The sequence below is a fragment of the Anguilla anguilla genome, chromosome 17 (assembly GCF_013347855.1).
Source record: "Anguilla anguilla isolate fAngAng1 chromosome 17, fAngAng1.pri, whole genome shotgun sequence".
NCBI lineage: Eukaryota > Metazoa > Chordata > Actinopteri > Anguilliformes > Anguillidae > Anguilla > Anguilla anguilla.
In genome coordinates, this window is record NC_049217.1 from 3,296,711 (window position 1) to 3,311,710 (window position 15,000).

The 15,000-nt window shown below is 55.9% G+C and overlaps 1 protein-coding gene across 1 annotated transcript in view; it reads left to right on the forward strand.

Moving 5' to 3' along the window:
* LOC118215963 (rho GTPase-activating protein 23-like) overlaps positions 1 to 15,000 on the forward strand; it is a 97,474-nt gene that overhangs the window by 41,688 nt on the left and 40,786 nt on the right. Inside the window, 1 exon segment of the mRNA XM_035396950.1 lies at positions 13,792 to 13,971. Within this exon segment, the coding sequence (XP_035252841.1) occupies positions 13,792 to 13,971 (180 nt within the window).

Sequence of the window (15,000 nt, forward strand, 5' to 3'; positions counted from 1 at the left end):
TCCCAAAGGGCATTCAGTGTTCTCACCCAGGGCTCAGGGGAGTTTTTTTATATTATTGTAATGGTAACTTTGGGGAAGTTTAGGCGAAATTGTTCCAGTTTTTGAATAGAGGTGTCTCTCTCTCTCTTTTTCTCTCTCTCTCAGTCAGAGGCAGTACTGTTGCTTACATTGGTATTGATTATCACAGTGAACTGGTGAATTTGCCTCAGGTAGGAATACAACTGCGACTAGCATAGTGACCTTCTACAGCAGGGCTCTCAAAACTCCAGTCCTGGAGGGCCGCGGTGTCTGCTGGTCTTGGTTGATTTCCTTTCAATCAGCAGCCAATCAAAGCCTTGAGAACTTGGTGTGTGGACTCCTCAGCCAATCACGTGCTTAAACGAATCATCCTTGCTGGAGGACGCCGAAAACCAGCGGACGCTGCGGCCCTCCAGGACTGGAGTTCGGCAGCCTGGTTCGACAGGCCGGTGGCCCTCCAGCCGACAGGCTTCTCCGCGTCCGTGACTCTGTTCTCAGCGGTATCCCTTCTGTCCGCGAGTCTGAGGATCGGGGCGTGTCTGAGCGCTAGCCGCGCGCTAGCCGGCGAGCCGAAGCCTGGCGGGCGTGCGGGCGAGGGTGTGGCGGATTCGCGGGGGGGTGTGTGTGTGTGTGTGTGCGAGTGTGTGTGTTCCTGTGTTTGTACGGTATGTGTGTGGGCGTGTGCGCGAATGTATGTGTGTGTGTGTGTGTGTGTTTCTGGTTTCTGTGCTTGTACGGTACGTGTGTGTGTGTGTTTCTGTGTTTGTGAGTTTCTGTTTGCGTGTGTGTGTGTATGCTTCTGTTTGCGTGTGTGTGTATTTCTGTGTTTGTACTGTGTGTGTGTGTGTGTTTCTGTTTGCATGTGTGTGTTTGTGTGTGTGTGTGTATGTTTCTGTGTGTCTGTGTGTTTCTGTTTGCGTGTGTGTGTATTTCTGTTTGTACTGTGTGTGTGTGTGTGTGTTTCTGTTTGCATGTGTGTGTTTGTGTGTGTGTGTATGTTTCTGTGTGTCTGTGTGTTTCTGTTTGCGTGTGTGTGTATTTCTGTGTTTGTACTGTGTGTGTGTGTGTGTTTCTGTTTGCATATGTGTGTTTGTGTGTGTGTGTATGTTTCTGTGTGTCTGTGTGTTTCTGTTTGCGTGTGTGTGTGTATGTTTCTGTGTGTCTGCGTGTTTCTGTTTGCGTGTGTGTGTATTTCTGTTTGTACTGTGTGTGTGTGTGTATTTCTGTGTTTGTGTATGTTTCTGTGTGTCTGTGTGTTTGTACTGTGTGTGTGTGTGTGTGTGTTTGTGTGTGTGTGTATGTTTCTGTGTGTCTGTGTGTTTCTGTTTGCGTGTGTGTGTATTTCTGTGTTTCTGTGTGTTTCTGTTTGCGTGTGTGTGTATTTCTGTGTTTCTGTGTGTTTCTGTTTGCGTGTGTGTGTGTGTGTGTTTCTGTTTGCGTGTGCGTGTATTTCTGTGTTTGTACTGTGTTTGTGTGTGTGTGTTTCTGTTTGCATGTGTGTGTTTGTGTGTGTGTGTATTTCTGTGTTTCTGTGTGTTTCTGTTTGCGTGTGTGTGTTTGCATGTGTGTGTTTGCGTGTGTGTGTTTGCGTGTGTGTGTTTGCATGTGTGTGTTTGCGTGTTTCTGTTTGCGTGTGTGTGTATGTCTGTGTTTCTGTGTGTTTTTTTTTCATTGGATGTGAGAGAGCGAGAGAGAAAAAGAGGGGAGGATGGACTGATAGAGACAGTGATACAGTGATAGAGAGAGGATCAGAGAGAGAGAGAGTGTTTATTGTACACAGTCCTCCCTCCTGCCCCTAACTAGTCCAAGCTCATTCTCTGTACCCCCACTCCTTCTGCCTTGTAGTCTTAGCTGCCTCAGCTCTGCCCCGCATGCATCCGGTTCTCCTCGTCTTGATGTACCTGGTCTGGGACAGGGGACGCTGTCCCGTTTGCGAAGGTTGGTGTCACACGTCCCTAGTCCACCTGTCCAGAGCAGCCTGTCCAGGCCAGCTGTGTCTGAAGCCATAGCAGGTCTGTGTGGTAACATTTTTACATTACATTACAGGCATTTAGCAGACACTCTTATCCAGAGTACCTTACGCAACTTTTTTACACAGAATTTACACTGCATCCATTTATACAGCTGGATATACACTGAGGCAGTGCAGGTTAAGTACCTTGCTCAAGGGTACAACGGCAGTGTCCTACCCGGGAATCGGAATTTTCCAAAGAGCACATGCGATTTATGGGGCACACTTCATGCATCCCGGTCAGTAGACGTGCTCCTAAACGATTTTTCCAGTTGGCACACACACACGAGGAACAAACGCTCCTAAAATAGGAGCGCTGTGGAACCCTGCGTAAGAGAGGGACTGCTGTACGGCCGGGAAGCTTAGGAGGGGCCCCGCGGTCTGTTTGATCTCCTACCCAAAAGTATGGTGGCGGCATCCATGTTTTTTTTTTTTTTCATGAGGGCCGTCCAAACATTCCGGATGGAATGGTTCAGTTTGGGATTAGGGGGAGGAGAGCTGCTTTTAGTTGGATTTTGGGGGGTGGGGTGGGGTGAGGGGAGGGAGCGTGCGGCAGCTGAGTTTGGGGCTGCTCTCCCCCCTCCCTCCCCCCCCTCCTGCTGTCCCGTATGGCGGTTTCTCCGGGCGGTTCTTTTTTGGCGGTTGCAGAGAGCCCCAAACCCCGGGCCGGCCGCAGGGTGAGGGGAGCAGGCCTCCCCCCCCCAACGCGGGCCCGCCTGCTTCGCGGGATGGTAATTACACAGCGCGTGTATTTATACACATCCCTGACTCAACGTGCGTGTGCGGGCTCCTCCTCCCTCTGCAGCGCTGCACCGCGTGTGTGTGTGTGTGTGTGAGTGTGGGCGTAAGTGTGTGTGTGTGTGTGTGTGTGTGTGTGAGTGTGTGTGTGTGAGCGCGTGTGAGTGTGAGTGTGAGTGTGTGTGTTTATATGCGTGTGTGTGTTTATATGCGGGTGTGTGTGTGCGCGCTGGTGTGTGTGTTTATATGCGTGTGTGTGCACGCTGGTGTGTGTGTTTATATGCGTGTGTGTGCACGATGGTGTGTGTGTTTATATGCGTGTGTGTGCGCGCTGGTGTGTGTTTATATGTGTGTGTGTGTGTGTGCGCGCGTGCTCGTGTGTGTGTGTGCGCGCGTGCTCGTGTGTGTGTGTTTATATGCGTGTGTGTGTGTGCTTGTGTGTGTGTTTATATGCGTGTGTGTGCGTGCTCGTGTGTGTGTGTTTATATGCGTGTGTGTGTGTGTGCGTGCGTGCTGGTGTGTGTTTATATGTGTGTGTGTGTGCGCGCTGGTGTGTGTTTATATGTGTGTGTGTGTGCGCTGGTGTGTGTTTATATGTGTGTGTGTGTGTGTGTGCGCGCTGGTGTGTGTTTATATGCGTGTGTGTGCGTGCCCGTGTGTGTGTGTTTATATGCGTGTGTGTGCGTGCGTGCGCGCTGGTGTGTGTTTATATGCGTGTGTGTGCGTGCGCGCTGGTGTGTGTTTATATGCGTGTGTGTGTGTGCGCGCGTGCTCGTGTGTGTGTGCGCGCGTGCTCGTGTGTGTGTGTTTATATGCGTGTGTGTGTGTGCTTGTGTGTGTGTGTTTATATGCGTGTGTGTGCGTGCTCGTGTGTGTGTGTTTATATGCGTGTGTGTGTGTGCGTGCACGCACTGATGTGTGTTTATATGTGTGTGTGTGTGCGTGCGCGCTGGTGTGTGTTTATATGTGTGTGTGTGCGCGTGCTCGTGTGTGTGTGTTTATATGCGTGTATGTGTGTGCGCGCTGGTGTGTGTTTATATGTGTGTGTGTGCACGTGCTCGTGTGTGTGTGTTTATATGCGTGTGTGTGTGTGTGCGTGCTGGTGTGTGTTTATATGTGTGTGTGTGCACGTGCTCATGTGTGTGTGTTTATATGCGTGTGTGTGTGTGCGCGCTGGTGTGTGTTTATATGCGTGTGTGTGTGCGTGCGCGCTGGTGTGTGTTTATATGCGTGTGTGTGTGTGCGTGCGCGCGCTGGTGTGTGTGTTTATATGCGTGCGCGTGTGTGTGTGCGTGCGTGCTGGTGTGTGTTTATATGCGTGTGTGTGTGTGTGTGTGTGTGCGTGCGCGCGCTCCTGCGTGCGGGTCGGCGTGCAGGTTGGAACAGGCCCGGGGTTGTGAGTGACAGGTGAAAACCTGTCTGACCTCATTGGTAACGGCAGCGCTGAGCTCGGGTCCCTGCTCCCCAGCCTCGCAGCTCCGCGTGCGGCAGTGAGGAGAGCATGCTGACCTGCCTGCCGCTCTCCGCTAGAGCCTGGAAAAGCCTCGGCTGCCTGGTGAGACCCCTACTGTACCCCCTTCAGTGTGTGTGTGTGTGTGTGTGTGTGTGTGTGTGTGAGGGGGAGAAAGAACTTTGTGTGTCTGTGTTTGCGTGCGTCTGCGAATGTTGAATGTGTATGTGTTTGCCTGTTTGTGTGTGTCTCTGAATGTCTGTGTGTGTGTGTGTGTTTGTGTTTCTGTTTGCGTGTACATATATGTAAGTCATGTGTGGGGTCATTGTATAGTGTTACAGAGTAATGAGGGATGGCTGTACACATGTGTAAAAACAGCCCAGAGTGAAGGCACTGACCTGTGTGCTTGGTTTGGTGTGTGTGTGTGTGTGTGTGCGTGCGCCGGTAGGCTCAGCCGTAGTTGGAGAGTCTCCCGGTCTGGTCGCTCGCGGCTCTGTTGTGTCTGCGGCTGACGCTGCTGATCGCTGCTGATCGCTGCTGATCGCTGTTATCCTCTCTCATTGCGCTCTCCGCTCCTCTGGCTTTCCTCTTTCAGCGAATGAGCCAGCGTCAGCCTGGGGGGGGGGGGGGGGGGGGGGGGGGCATACCTCTGTACACTGACTGTGGAGAGAGGGACAGACAGAGAGACACAAAGAGAGAGAGAGGGGGCAGTACAGAGGGACAGAGAGAGAGAGAGAGGGAGAGAGAGAGACACAGAGAGAGAGGGTAGTACAGAGGGACAGAGAGAGAGAGAGAGAGAGAGAGAGAGGGTAGTACAGAGGGACGGAGAGACAGAGGGAGCGAGGTCAGGGACTAGAGGGATCGGGGGAGTGTGCGTGCTCCCCTCCGTTTGAAATCCGACTCTCCGTGTTTTTTGCGGTGACGCCGGGGGTGGGTGCCGAGCGGAGTTTGGGAGCAGCCCCGCTGAGCCGGCCGGTCGCTCTGACCGTCTCCTGCACGCGCCGCCGTCGCTAACGCCGCTAACGCCGCTCTCTCCCGCTCGCCGCTCCGGACGCAGGTGTCGCGGCAGGGAACACCTTCCGCTCCCGACACCCCGGGGGCCCCCGTTCCGCGATCCCGCCGCTCTCTCCCCGGAAAACCCGCCGGTCTGGGAATTTTTGGAATTTTTTGGGCTTTTTCTTTCTTCCTTTTGGGAAAATGAGGAGTTTTTTTTGAGAGGGACGGACCGGCGTGACGTCGCCCGGGCCGCGGCGACGGACGGGAGCCCAGCGGAGAGCCCTGAGCAGCCTGGGAAGGAGAGGGGGGAAGAGAAGAAGGAAGGAGAGGGAGAGACGGAGAGAGAGAGAGAGAGATAGAGAGAGAGAGAGAAAAACAGACTGGGATAAGCCGGGTGAGAGGAGGGAAGATTGGGGAGAGGGTGGAGAAGCGAGAGAGGGACAGAGAGAGAGAGAGAGAGAGAGAAAAAGAGTGTGTGGTTACTTTACTGTGACAGCATGGCAGCTGCGTTTGAGAGAGTGTGACAGACCGGCGTAGCGCGGGAGGGCCTGGAGAGAGAGACCGCTCGGTCGCGCGTTCGGAGAGACGCGGCTGCAGACGGACGGACGGACGCGCGGTCTCCCTGTCGCCGCGGCAAACGGGCGCCGCCCTCGCCCCGCGACGAGCGGGCCTCTTCGCTCGGGGAAGATATTCCGGAACCCTCCGTGGCATCGTCGGCGGACGACCGCGTGCTTTTTTTTCTTTTGCGGGCGCACAGGAGCGAGGCTTAGCCCTTAGCGCGGGCTCAGGGTCAGCCAGTAGGAGGCGCTAATCTCCCGCTTGGCCAGCGCGAGCTAGCGAACAGCGCTAACGCGGAGCCAAATCGGGCGGCAAACTCCAACCCCTGGGACAAAAGAGAAGAAGAAGAAATCCAATTATATCGCCACCGGATGACGTTCTGACGACCGGAAGGAGGGCTTATGTGCTTTGGCTCGTTTGTCTTCACGCCGGCCTCTTTGCACACGGTCCCTAAGAGAGTGTCATGACCCGTCTCGGGGGGGACGCCGTCGGGCTGTGATTTGTTTTTTGGGGGTGGGGGGGGGGAGGATCGGTGCGCGCGCTGCGTTCGGACTCGGGGGCGCCCCCTGCTGCCATGCGGTCGGCGGCGGCGGGGCGGTCGGCGGCGGGGGGGGCCGAGCCGCCCTACCCCGCGCCGGCGGGGGCGGAGTGGCGTTTCGAGAGCCCCGTGGGGGTGGACTGCAGCTCCCCCGAGCCCCGCTGCATCTGGCTGGCGGTGCTGCGCGGCGTCTCGGACCCCGCGGGGCCGCCCTGCCCCGAAATCCCCCGGAGGGGACAGCAGCACCCCTGCCCTCAGCACCGGGTAAGCACCCTACACCCCCCCCCCCCCACCACCCCGAAACTACCCTGTGTGATTTCATCAGCCTGCGAAAATCTACTGTGGATCATACAGGGCTGTTTAAAGGCATTGTCTTTTTGTTTATAAGTAGAGTGGTGTTTTTATAGACCTCCCTATGGAAAGAGTGGTGTTTTTACAGACCCCCCTATGGAAAGAGTGGTGTTTTTACAGACCTCCCTATGGAAAGAGTGGTGTTTTTACAGACCCCCCTATGGAAAGAGTGGTGTTTTTACAGACCTCCCTATGGAAAGAGTGGTGTTTGTACAGACCTTCCTTTGAGCAGAGTGGTGTTTGTACAGACCTCCCTATAAGCAGAGTTGTGTTTTTACAGACCTCCATATAAGCAGAGTTGTGTTTTTACAGACCTCCATATAAGCAGAGTGTTGTTTTTGTAGATTGCCCTATGAGCAGAGTGGTGTTTTTGTAGACTTCCCTATGAGCAGAGTGTGCTATTGTGTAACGGGGGAGACGTGGACCGTCTGAACCACGTTGTTGTGCTCCGGTTTGCATGTGGTTCATTTACGCGGTGTTGTGTGTCATTAGGGTGCTGTGTATGTACACACGTGTGTGTGTGTGTGTGTGTTTCTGTGTGTGTCTGTGTGTGTGTGTGTGTGTGTGTGTCTGTGTGTGTCTGTGTGTCTGTGTGTGTATGTGTGTGTGTGTGTGTATGTGTGTGTGTGTGTGTGTGTCTGTGTGTGTATGTGTGTGTGTCTGTGTATGTGTGTGTGTGTGTGTGTGTGTGTGTCTGTGTGTGTATGTGTGTGTGTGTGTGTGTGTGTGTGTGTGTGTGTGTGTGTGTGTGTGTGTGTGTCTGAGACAGCGAATCCCGGTGCTGGTGTAAAGACCCCCGGGGGCTCCTGTTGGCCAGTGGAGCGGAGGGCGGTCAGTCTTGCCCCTCCCCCCCCGCGAGACCATCGGACGCCCTCCCTCCTCTCTGTGCCGTCTACGTCCGCCTCCTCAGGGCGGTCCGCGGGTCGGCGAAGCCTTTTGGAGTTCGTTAATGGCGGAACGGTGGAATTTGGTCACCTGACCACCACGCGGGGGGGGGGGGGGGCGGGTCAGTGGGCGGGGCTCTCTGGTTTCTCTGGAAACGGGGGGGGCGACGGGCTTAAAAGAGATACTGGGAAGGCGCTGTGACTTTTAGTACCTCCGTGCCAGTTGCAGACACCCAGATGAAAGAGGTTGTGGAGGTTGTGTCTGTTAGCATGTAGAGTTGTGGGGGGGGGGGGGGGGGGGGGTGGGGGGGTGGTCGGCATCAAGCAGTGAATGCGGACAGACGGGGGTGTCGTGAGCCCGGGTTCGGGGGCTGGGCGGGGGGGAATGGGGGAGGGGTGCGTTTCGCTTCTTAGCGGCCTGTGGAATTCTGGGTATTTCTCGCCCGCGCCCTCTCGAGGGGGGGCCTTCGTTTGCTCGCGCGCTCCGGCGAAATGCCTCCCTGGGGAACGTGGGACGGAACCGCCCTGAGGAGGGAGGGGACCGGCCCCCAAGCTTCCGGGGGTTGGGGGGGGGGGGGCTAGTTCCTCTGCGGTACACCCAGCCCCCAACCCCCCTCCCCTTCCCCCCTGGAGGTAGCTTAGCACGTTAGCGGCAGCCGAGCGCGCGGGTGCAGCAGCCCCCGACAGGCCCGGAGCCCAGGCTCTCCGTGCCGGGTAGGCAGACGCCGTCGTCGCGTACGCGGACGCAGCGGCGACCCTCTCTCTCTCTCCGCCCTGCCGCAGCACTTCCCGAAAGTTTCCCGAGAGAGCATTTGAGGCCCGCCGTGCGTGCGTGCGTGCGTGCCGCCGAATCTGGGCGTGGCCTCCACGCGCCGGCGCGTCCGTGCATCGTTCGCCACGGCAGCCCTGCGTCGGCAGGAAAACCCGCTTCGTCTCCTCGTTTCGCGCTCGCGGTTACCAGGGGCCGACCGCAGAGCCTTCCCGGGGGCACCTTGGACCCCGAACGGCGAAACCGCAGGTTGACGTTTCCTGAAGGTTCGGGTCGATTCGATTCGGGTTTGGACGGACCAATCAGGGCGCGTAAAAAAAAGATCACGGGACGCCGTGCCGGTTTTTTTTCCCTGTCCGTGACCTTTGACCTGCCTTTGAGCGTCGCGGTCGCGGCGTCGCTAGCGCTGCGGCGCGTTCGGACAGAGCGAGGCCGACGCCTCGGCTGGCGTCTTCGGGTACGCCCGCGCGCTCTCCCTGTATCCGTGGGGGAACGCTACGGTTAGCGCTCGGAAAACGACGCGGGGGTCCTGAGCGGACGGCGGAAGACGAGGTATTTACGACGCTCCTCCTCGGACCGGCGTCCTGAGCTGGAGTCGTTTTTTCGGGGGGGGGGGGGGGGGGGGTGGCGTGGGGTGGGGGGGCTGGTCTCGCCTCGCGAAGGCCTCGTCAGAACGCTCGACTCCGATAGCTCTCGACAGACGGGACGGTTGCGCTTGTTTTGTCTCCTCTCCGAGCCCGAGGCTCCCTCCCTCCCTCCCTCCCTCCCTCCCTCTCTCTCTTACGTGGGTAAACACCGTCTAAACTCCGCTGCCCCCTTATTAACCGCAGACCGCCGCGTAATTGGCTTACCTGACGGGGCTGGGAGCTCCAGACGCACGCGGGCCTCGTTCTCCCACGGTTAGGGAGCCGTCTGTCTGCCAGCGGCGTCGTCCTCCCCTCGTGCGCTTTTTATCAACGGGAATCAACGGGGATTTTTATTAATAGGAATCAACCGTTTGCAATACACCGATGCGCCAGATATTGTGTGCTTAGTAACTGTTTGCTTGTGTTCCTGATACTGCATTCTGTGATCAGCTCTATGATAACAATAATAATAATAATAATAATAATAACAGTAGACTTTATTTGTGAAGTACTTTTTTACATGGCACACAATGTACGTTACACAATAAATATATATATATATATATATATAAACACGTGAGCTGAATGAAGACGATACAACATTGAATAAAACAATATAAATAGTTACATAATGTCTGAAGAAAGTTTATTTGGGGGACAGCCAGATTTAGAAGAAGACAGAGTCAGAAGCCCTGATAAAATCTGCCAATTATTCCGTGTAATTGGAACTCTCTCTTAGGGTCTTTTGACTTGTGCGTGCGTGTGTGTGTGTGTGTCTGTCAGTGTGTCTGTGTCTGCATGTGTTTGTGTGTGTGTGTGTGTGTGTGAGTATGTGTGCGTGTGTGTGTGTACAGCGTGTCTGTATCTGCGTGTGTGTGTGTGTGTGTGTACAGCGTGTCTGTGTCTGCGTGTGTTTGTGTATGTCTGCGTGTGTGTGTGTGTGTGTGTGTACAGCGTGTCTGTGTCTGCGTGTGTTTGTGTATGTCTGCGTGTGTGTGTGTACAGTGTGGGGAACTGAAAGTATATGTGGCAAGTATTTAGTACAGCTGAGTTTTTGTTGCTTGCAAATGAATACTGTCTGTGTTTTATTGTGTCTGTGTGAGTGAGCGTCTGCGTATCTGTGTGTGTGCGTGTGTGTCTGTGTGAGTATGTGTGTGTGTGTGTGTGTGTGAGATTCTAGCGTGGGTCCTATGGCGTATGTGGCTGTCCTTGGACGCAGTGTGGATGTGGCGATAACAGCCGTGTTGTGAGAGTCGCTTGTGAACGTGCGATGATCGAGGGGTGTGTAAGGAGGGGGGTAGACGGGGCGCACGTGGCCGTTTGGGGGGGTAGGGGCGGTGTTTTTGGGCGGGGGGGGGTGGTATTGGCTGTGTGTTTATCGGGGGCAGACCGGTGTGTTTTCGGGGAGCCCGGTTTGGTCCGGGGCCCCCGGACAGAAACGGCAGTTCCTGTCTGAGGAGCGTAATGACAGGGTTTCGGCGCCGCGCCGCGCCGCGCCGCGCCGGGAGGGGCCGTGCGGTCGAAACCGGCGTGTTGGGGCATGCCCCGGGAACGGGCCCTCCGCCCCTCTCTCCCTCCCCGTTCCCCGGCTCCGCTCCCTCATTCTTCCGTCTCTCTCTCTCTCTCTCTCTTTTCCCCCGTGTCTCGACACGTCCTGGCCTCAGCGGCTCTGGCTCTGTGGAATTTGCCTGCATGCTTTCTCCATTGTTCTTTCTGTCTGTCTGTCTGTCTGTCTGTCCCTCTCTCCCCCTCTCTCTCTCTCTCTCTCTCTCTCCCCCCCTCTCCCCCTCTCTCTCTCTCTCTCTCTCTCCCTCTCCATCTCCCTCTCTCTCTCTCTCTCTCCCTCTCCCTCTCCCTCTCTCTCTCTCTCTCTCGCTCTCTCTCTCGGCAGTTGCCTGAGCCCTGACGCTTGGTGAAAAGTGACTAGTGGATGTGTGTGTGTGTGTATGCCTGTGTGTGTGTGTGTGTGTGATGCTTATGGCGGGTGTGGGACGGAGAGGGGGGGGGGGGGTTGCATCACCGGGAGTCGTAACATGGGCAAGACAGGTGAAGAGGGAGAGAGAGAGAGAGAGAGAGAGAGAGAGAAAAACAAAAGACACAGAAAGAGAAGAGACAGCCATGGTTGATCAGTTGAAACAGTTGGCTGCATGGTAACTTCACCCCAGTGTCTTAGATCTGAGTTTGTTGGTGACTTTTAATGTGGAAACAGAAGGGAGAATGCCTGACCGGGGGGGGGGGGCAATCTACAGGCAACAGGACGTATCAGTTGAAGTTCGTCTGCATAGTTTGTCTGATTATAACAGCAGACAGAGCCGAGGCTGGTACAGGGGGTGAAAGTATGGGAAGGAGGGCGGAAGTGCATTGTGGGAAGACGGAGGAAGTGAATTGCGGGAGCTGAGTACATGACTGGGCTGGAAAGAGGGCCCCCTCCCCCCCCCCCCCCCCCCCCCCCCCCTCGCGTCCACAATCAACTATTTTTAGAGGCACGGTCATTTTCGAATGGCCAGTGACACACACCCTCCCCACCCCCCTCCCTCGTACAGCGCTTCCTGCCTCGAGCCTGCTACTTCCTGTTGTTGTGTGACAGGGCCTTCGAGGTCGTTGAATGAGTGGGATGAGGGGGGGCAGTAAGAATGAGAGGGTGAGCGGGGCAGTAAGAATGAGAGGGGCAGTAAGAATGAGAGGGTGAGCGGGGCAGTAAGAATGAGAGGGTGAGCGGGGCAGTTAGAATGAGAGGGTGAGGGGGGCAGTAAGAATGAGAGGGTGAGGGGCAGTAAGAATGAGAGGGTGAGCGGGGCAGTAAGAATGAGAGGGTGAGCGGGGCAGTTAGAATGAGAGGGTGAGGGGGGCAGTAAGAATGAGAGGGTGAGGGGGGCAGTAAGAATGAGAGGGTGAGCGGGGCAGTAAGAATGAGAGGGTGAGCGGGGCAGTAAGAATGAGAGGGTGAGCGGGGCAGTAAGAATGAGAGGGTGAGCGGGGCAGTAAGAATGAGAGGGTGAGCGGGGCAGTAAGAATGAGAGGGTGAGCGGCGCAGTAAGAATGAGAGGGTGAGGGGGGGCAGTAAGAATGAGAGGGTGAGCGGGGCAGTAAGAATGAGAGGGTGAGGGGGGCAGTAAGAATGAGAGGGTGAGGGGAGCAGTAAGAATGACTGGGTGAGGGGGCAGTAAGAATGAGAGGGTGAGGGGGCAGTAAGAATGAGAGGGTGAGGGGCAGTAAGAATGAGTGGGTGAGGGGGCAGTAAGAATGAGAGGGTGAGGGGGGCAGTAAGAATGAGAGGGTGAGGGGGGCAGTAAGAATGAGAGGGTGAGCGGGGCAGTAAGAATGAGAGGGTGAGCGGGGCAGTAAGAATGAGAGGGTGAGGGGAGCAGTAAGAATGAGAGGGTGAGCGGGGCAGTAAGAATGAGTGGGTGAGGGGGGCAGTAAAGCAGCGAGGTGGGGGGGCGGGCTTTTAAGCGGGGTTCTCCCTCAGCCAGGTGCTTTCAGCTGATTGGTTAATCACCTTCGCGAAAACACACCGTGCGCTTCAGCGTGTCGAACATTCAGAGAGTCGGGATTCGTTTAACGGTCGGTTTCAGGAAAAGAGCGAGTGAGAACTGACCCGTCAAACGAACTCAAAATGAAATCAAAAGTTAAAAGTCAAAACAAAACAAACAAAAAGGTGCCTTGAAATATTGAGTATTCTGGATTTTTTTTTTACGGTGTAGGGTGTGAAGTTTGGCCTGGGCCGACGTGTTCCGTTCTCATGGTGGTATGAGTGTAGATGCAAGATGACCCGGGTTGCCTAGATGCCCTTTGTCTACATGTGCCTCTGCATGTGTGCGTGTGCCTGCCTGATATCTAATCAATCAGGATGCTTCTGCGAATTAAATAACTAAGAGCAGAAGTTGTAGCGAAGCCCTGAAATAGGCCCTTGTTGCACGCCCCTACCCTCGACGCTGCTGTCTCCTTCCAGAATGTTCCTTTCAGTCTGGCGTCCTGTTGTTACGGGAACGGCTGTGGGTCACCCCGATCCCGTCGTGTTTTCGGGAGCGGGACGGAAATATCCCGTCGAGACATTCCGGGGAAGGGGGGGGAAGGGGGGGGGGGGGCGGTTCAGGAATTCCTCAGCGTTCCGGCAGATCCGGCGGGGGCCGATGAAGTCACGTCTCAGGAAGGCTCTTCCTCCGCGCCGTCTCCATGGACGTGTGAGAACAGGACGCTTATTTTAGCGCGGAGCCGGGCGCTTGGGGAGACCCCTTGTCCGGCACCGTCCCCTGGTGGACATTCCATCTTCGTTCCGGCCTGGTTTTGAGCTGGTGCTGCTGGTTTGAAGCTGGTTTGGAGATGGTTCTACTGGTTTGAAGCTGGTTTGGAGATGGTCCTACTGGTTTGAAGCTGGTTTTGAGCCGGTCCTGCTGGTTTGAAGCTGGTTTGGAGATGGTCCTACTGGTTTGAAGCTGGTTTTGAGCTGGTCCTACTGGTTTGAAGCTGGTTTGGAGATGGTCCTACTGGTTTGAAGCTGGTTTGGAGATGGTCCTACTGGTTTGAAGCTGGTTTTGAGCCGGTCCTGCTGGTTTGAAGCTGGTTTGGAGATGGTCCTACTGGTTTGAAGCTGGTTTTGAGCCGGTCCTGCTGGTTTGAAGCTGGTTTGGAGATGGTCTTGCTGGCAATAGGATGGTTGAGAGAAATCGTGCTGGCAGGACCACGTCTAGCTGGCAGGCCTGGTTTGGTACAGGCAATAGACCAAATCCCAGATGGTACCCAGGTGGAGCAGAAGCTGGTTCCAGCTGGATTCCGTTTTAGGCTGGTAGCGGGAATTTCTGCCAGGGGTCACCCAAAACTCACAGGGTTCCCTTCCCTCTTCGTGTTGCAGGCGAAGGGGCGGAGAGATGGGATTTCGTCCAGTGAGAAGACGAGGATGTCGGCGAGGGAGGGCGCGGCCTGGCAGGGCCCGCGGACGCTGGTTCTGAGGAAGAACTCGCAGGGTTTCGGATTCACCCTCCGCCACTTCATCGTCTACCCGCCCGAGTCCTCCCTGCACACCTGCCTCATGGTGAGTCCTGCACCACACCGGCCAATCGCAGCCCTGTTCTGCCCCGCATCGGCCAATCACAGCCCCGTCCTGACACGCACTGGCTAATTGCAGCCCTGTACTGACCCACACGGGCCAATCACAGCCCCGTACTGCCCCGCACCGACCAATCACAGCCCCGTTCTGTCCCACATTGGCCAATTGCAGGCCCGTCCTGACCCGCACTATGCCAATTGCAACCCCATCCTGACCTGCATTGGCCAATCACAGCCCCATCCTGGCCCGGCCAGTCACAACCTAGGCAACAAAGCTGCCACTCTTACCTGCCCCAGAATGCCCCTAATCGTTGTCTGCGACTGCGTGTGCATACATGTGTGTGTGTGCGTGTGTGTGTGTGTGTGTGTGTGTCAGGTGGGTCAGTTTGTAGGTGTGGCCCAGGCAATCGGACACTGACCCAGCAGTTAGGGCACCAGGCATGTGACATCATCACTGTTCATCAGACTGAGAAAGAAAGGGACGGAGAGAGTGAAAGAACAAAGCCCCCCGTTCTTTCAGCCCCCTACCCCAGCAAGGGCGGAGTTGGAGTGAAAGCTCTATTGTGACGGGCCGGTACTGTAGGCGAGGGGCGGGGCCCGAGTGAAAGCTCCATTGTGACGGGCCGGTACCGTGGGCGAGGGGCGGAGCCTGTGTGAAAGCTCCAATTGTGACTGGCCGGTGCCGGGCTGTACCAGGCTGAGCACCGCTCTCTCGTCCACACCTGTCTGAGTCCTCCACTGGCCCCCGCTCTCTTACTGTGGCCCCATTCAGTACAGAAGGTCCCGGAGAATCCCTCTATGTGCTCCCTTTCTTTCCAGTCCATCTCCTGATTAACCAATAGCTCTCAAGGCCAGTGCCAGTGCGGGCCTCTGACATAAACACTATGAGGTCATTTAGGGCCACGGGTGCTCTAGGGCCACACAGTTCAATTCAAGTGGTGGGTGTGATTTATAACGGTGCACTTCGGGGCCACAACAAAATTCTCGTTTAGCCCCGCCCTAGAGACCCCAAAAA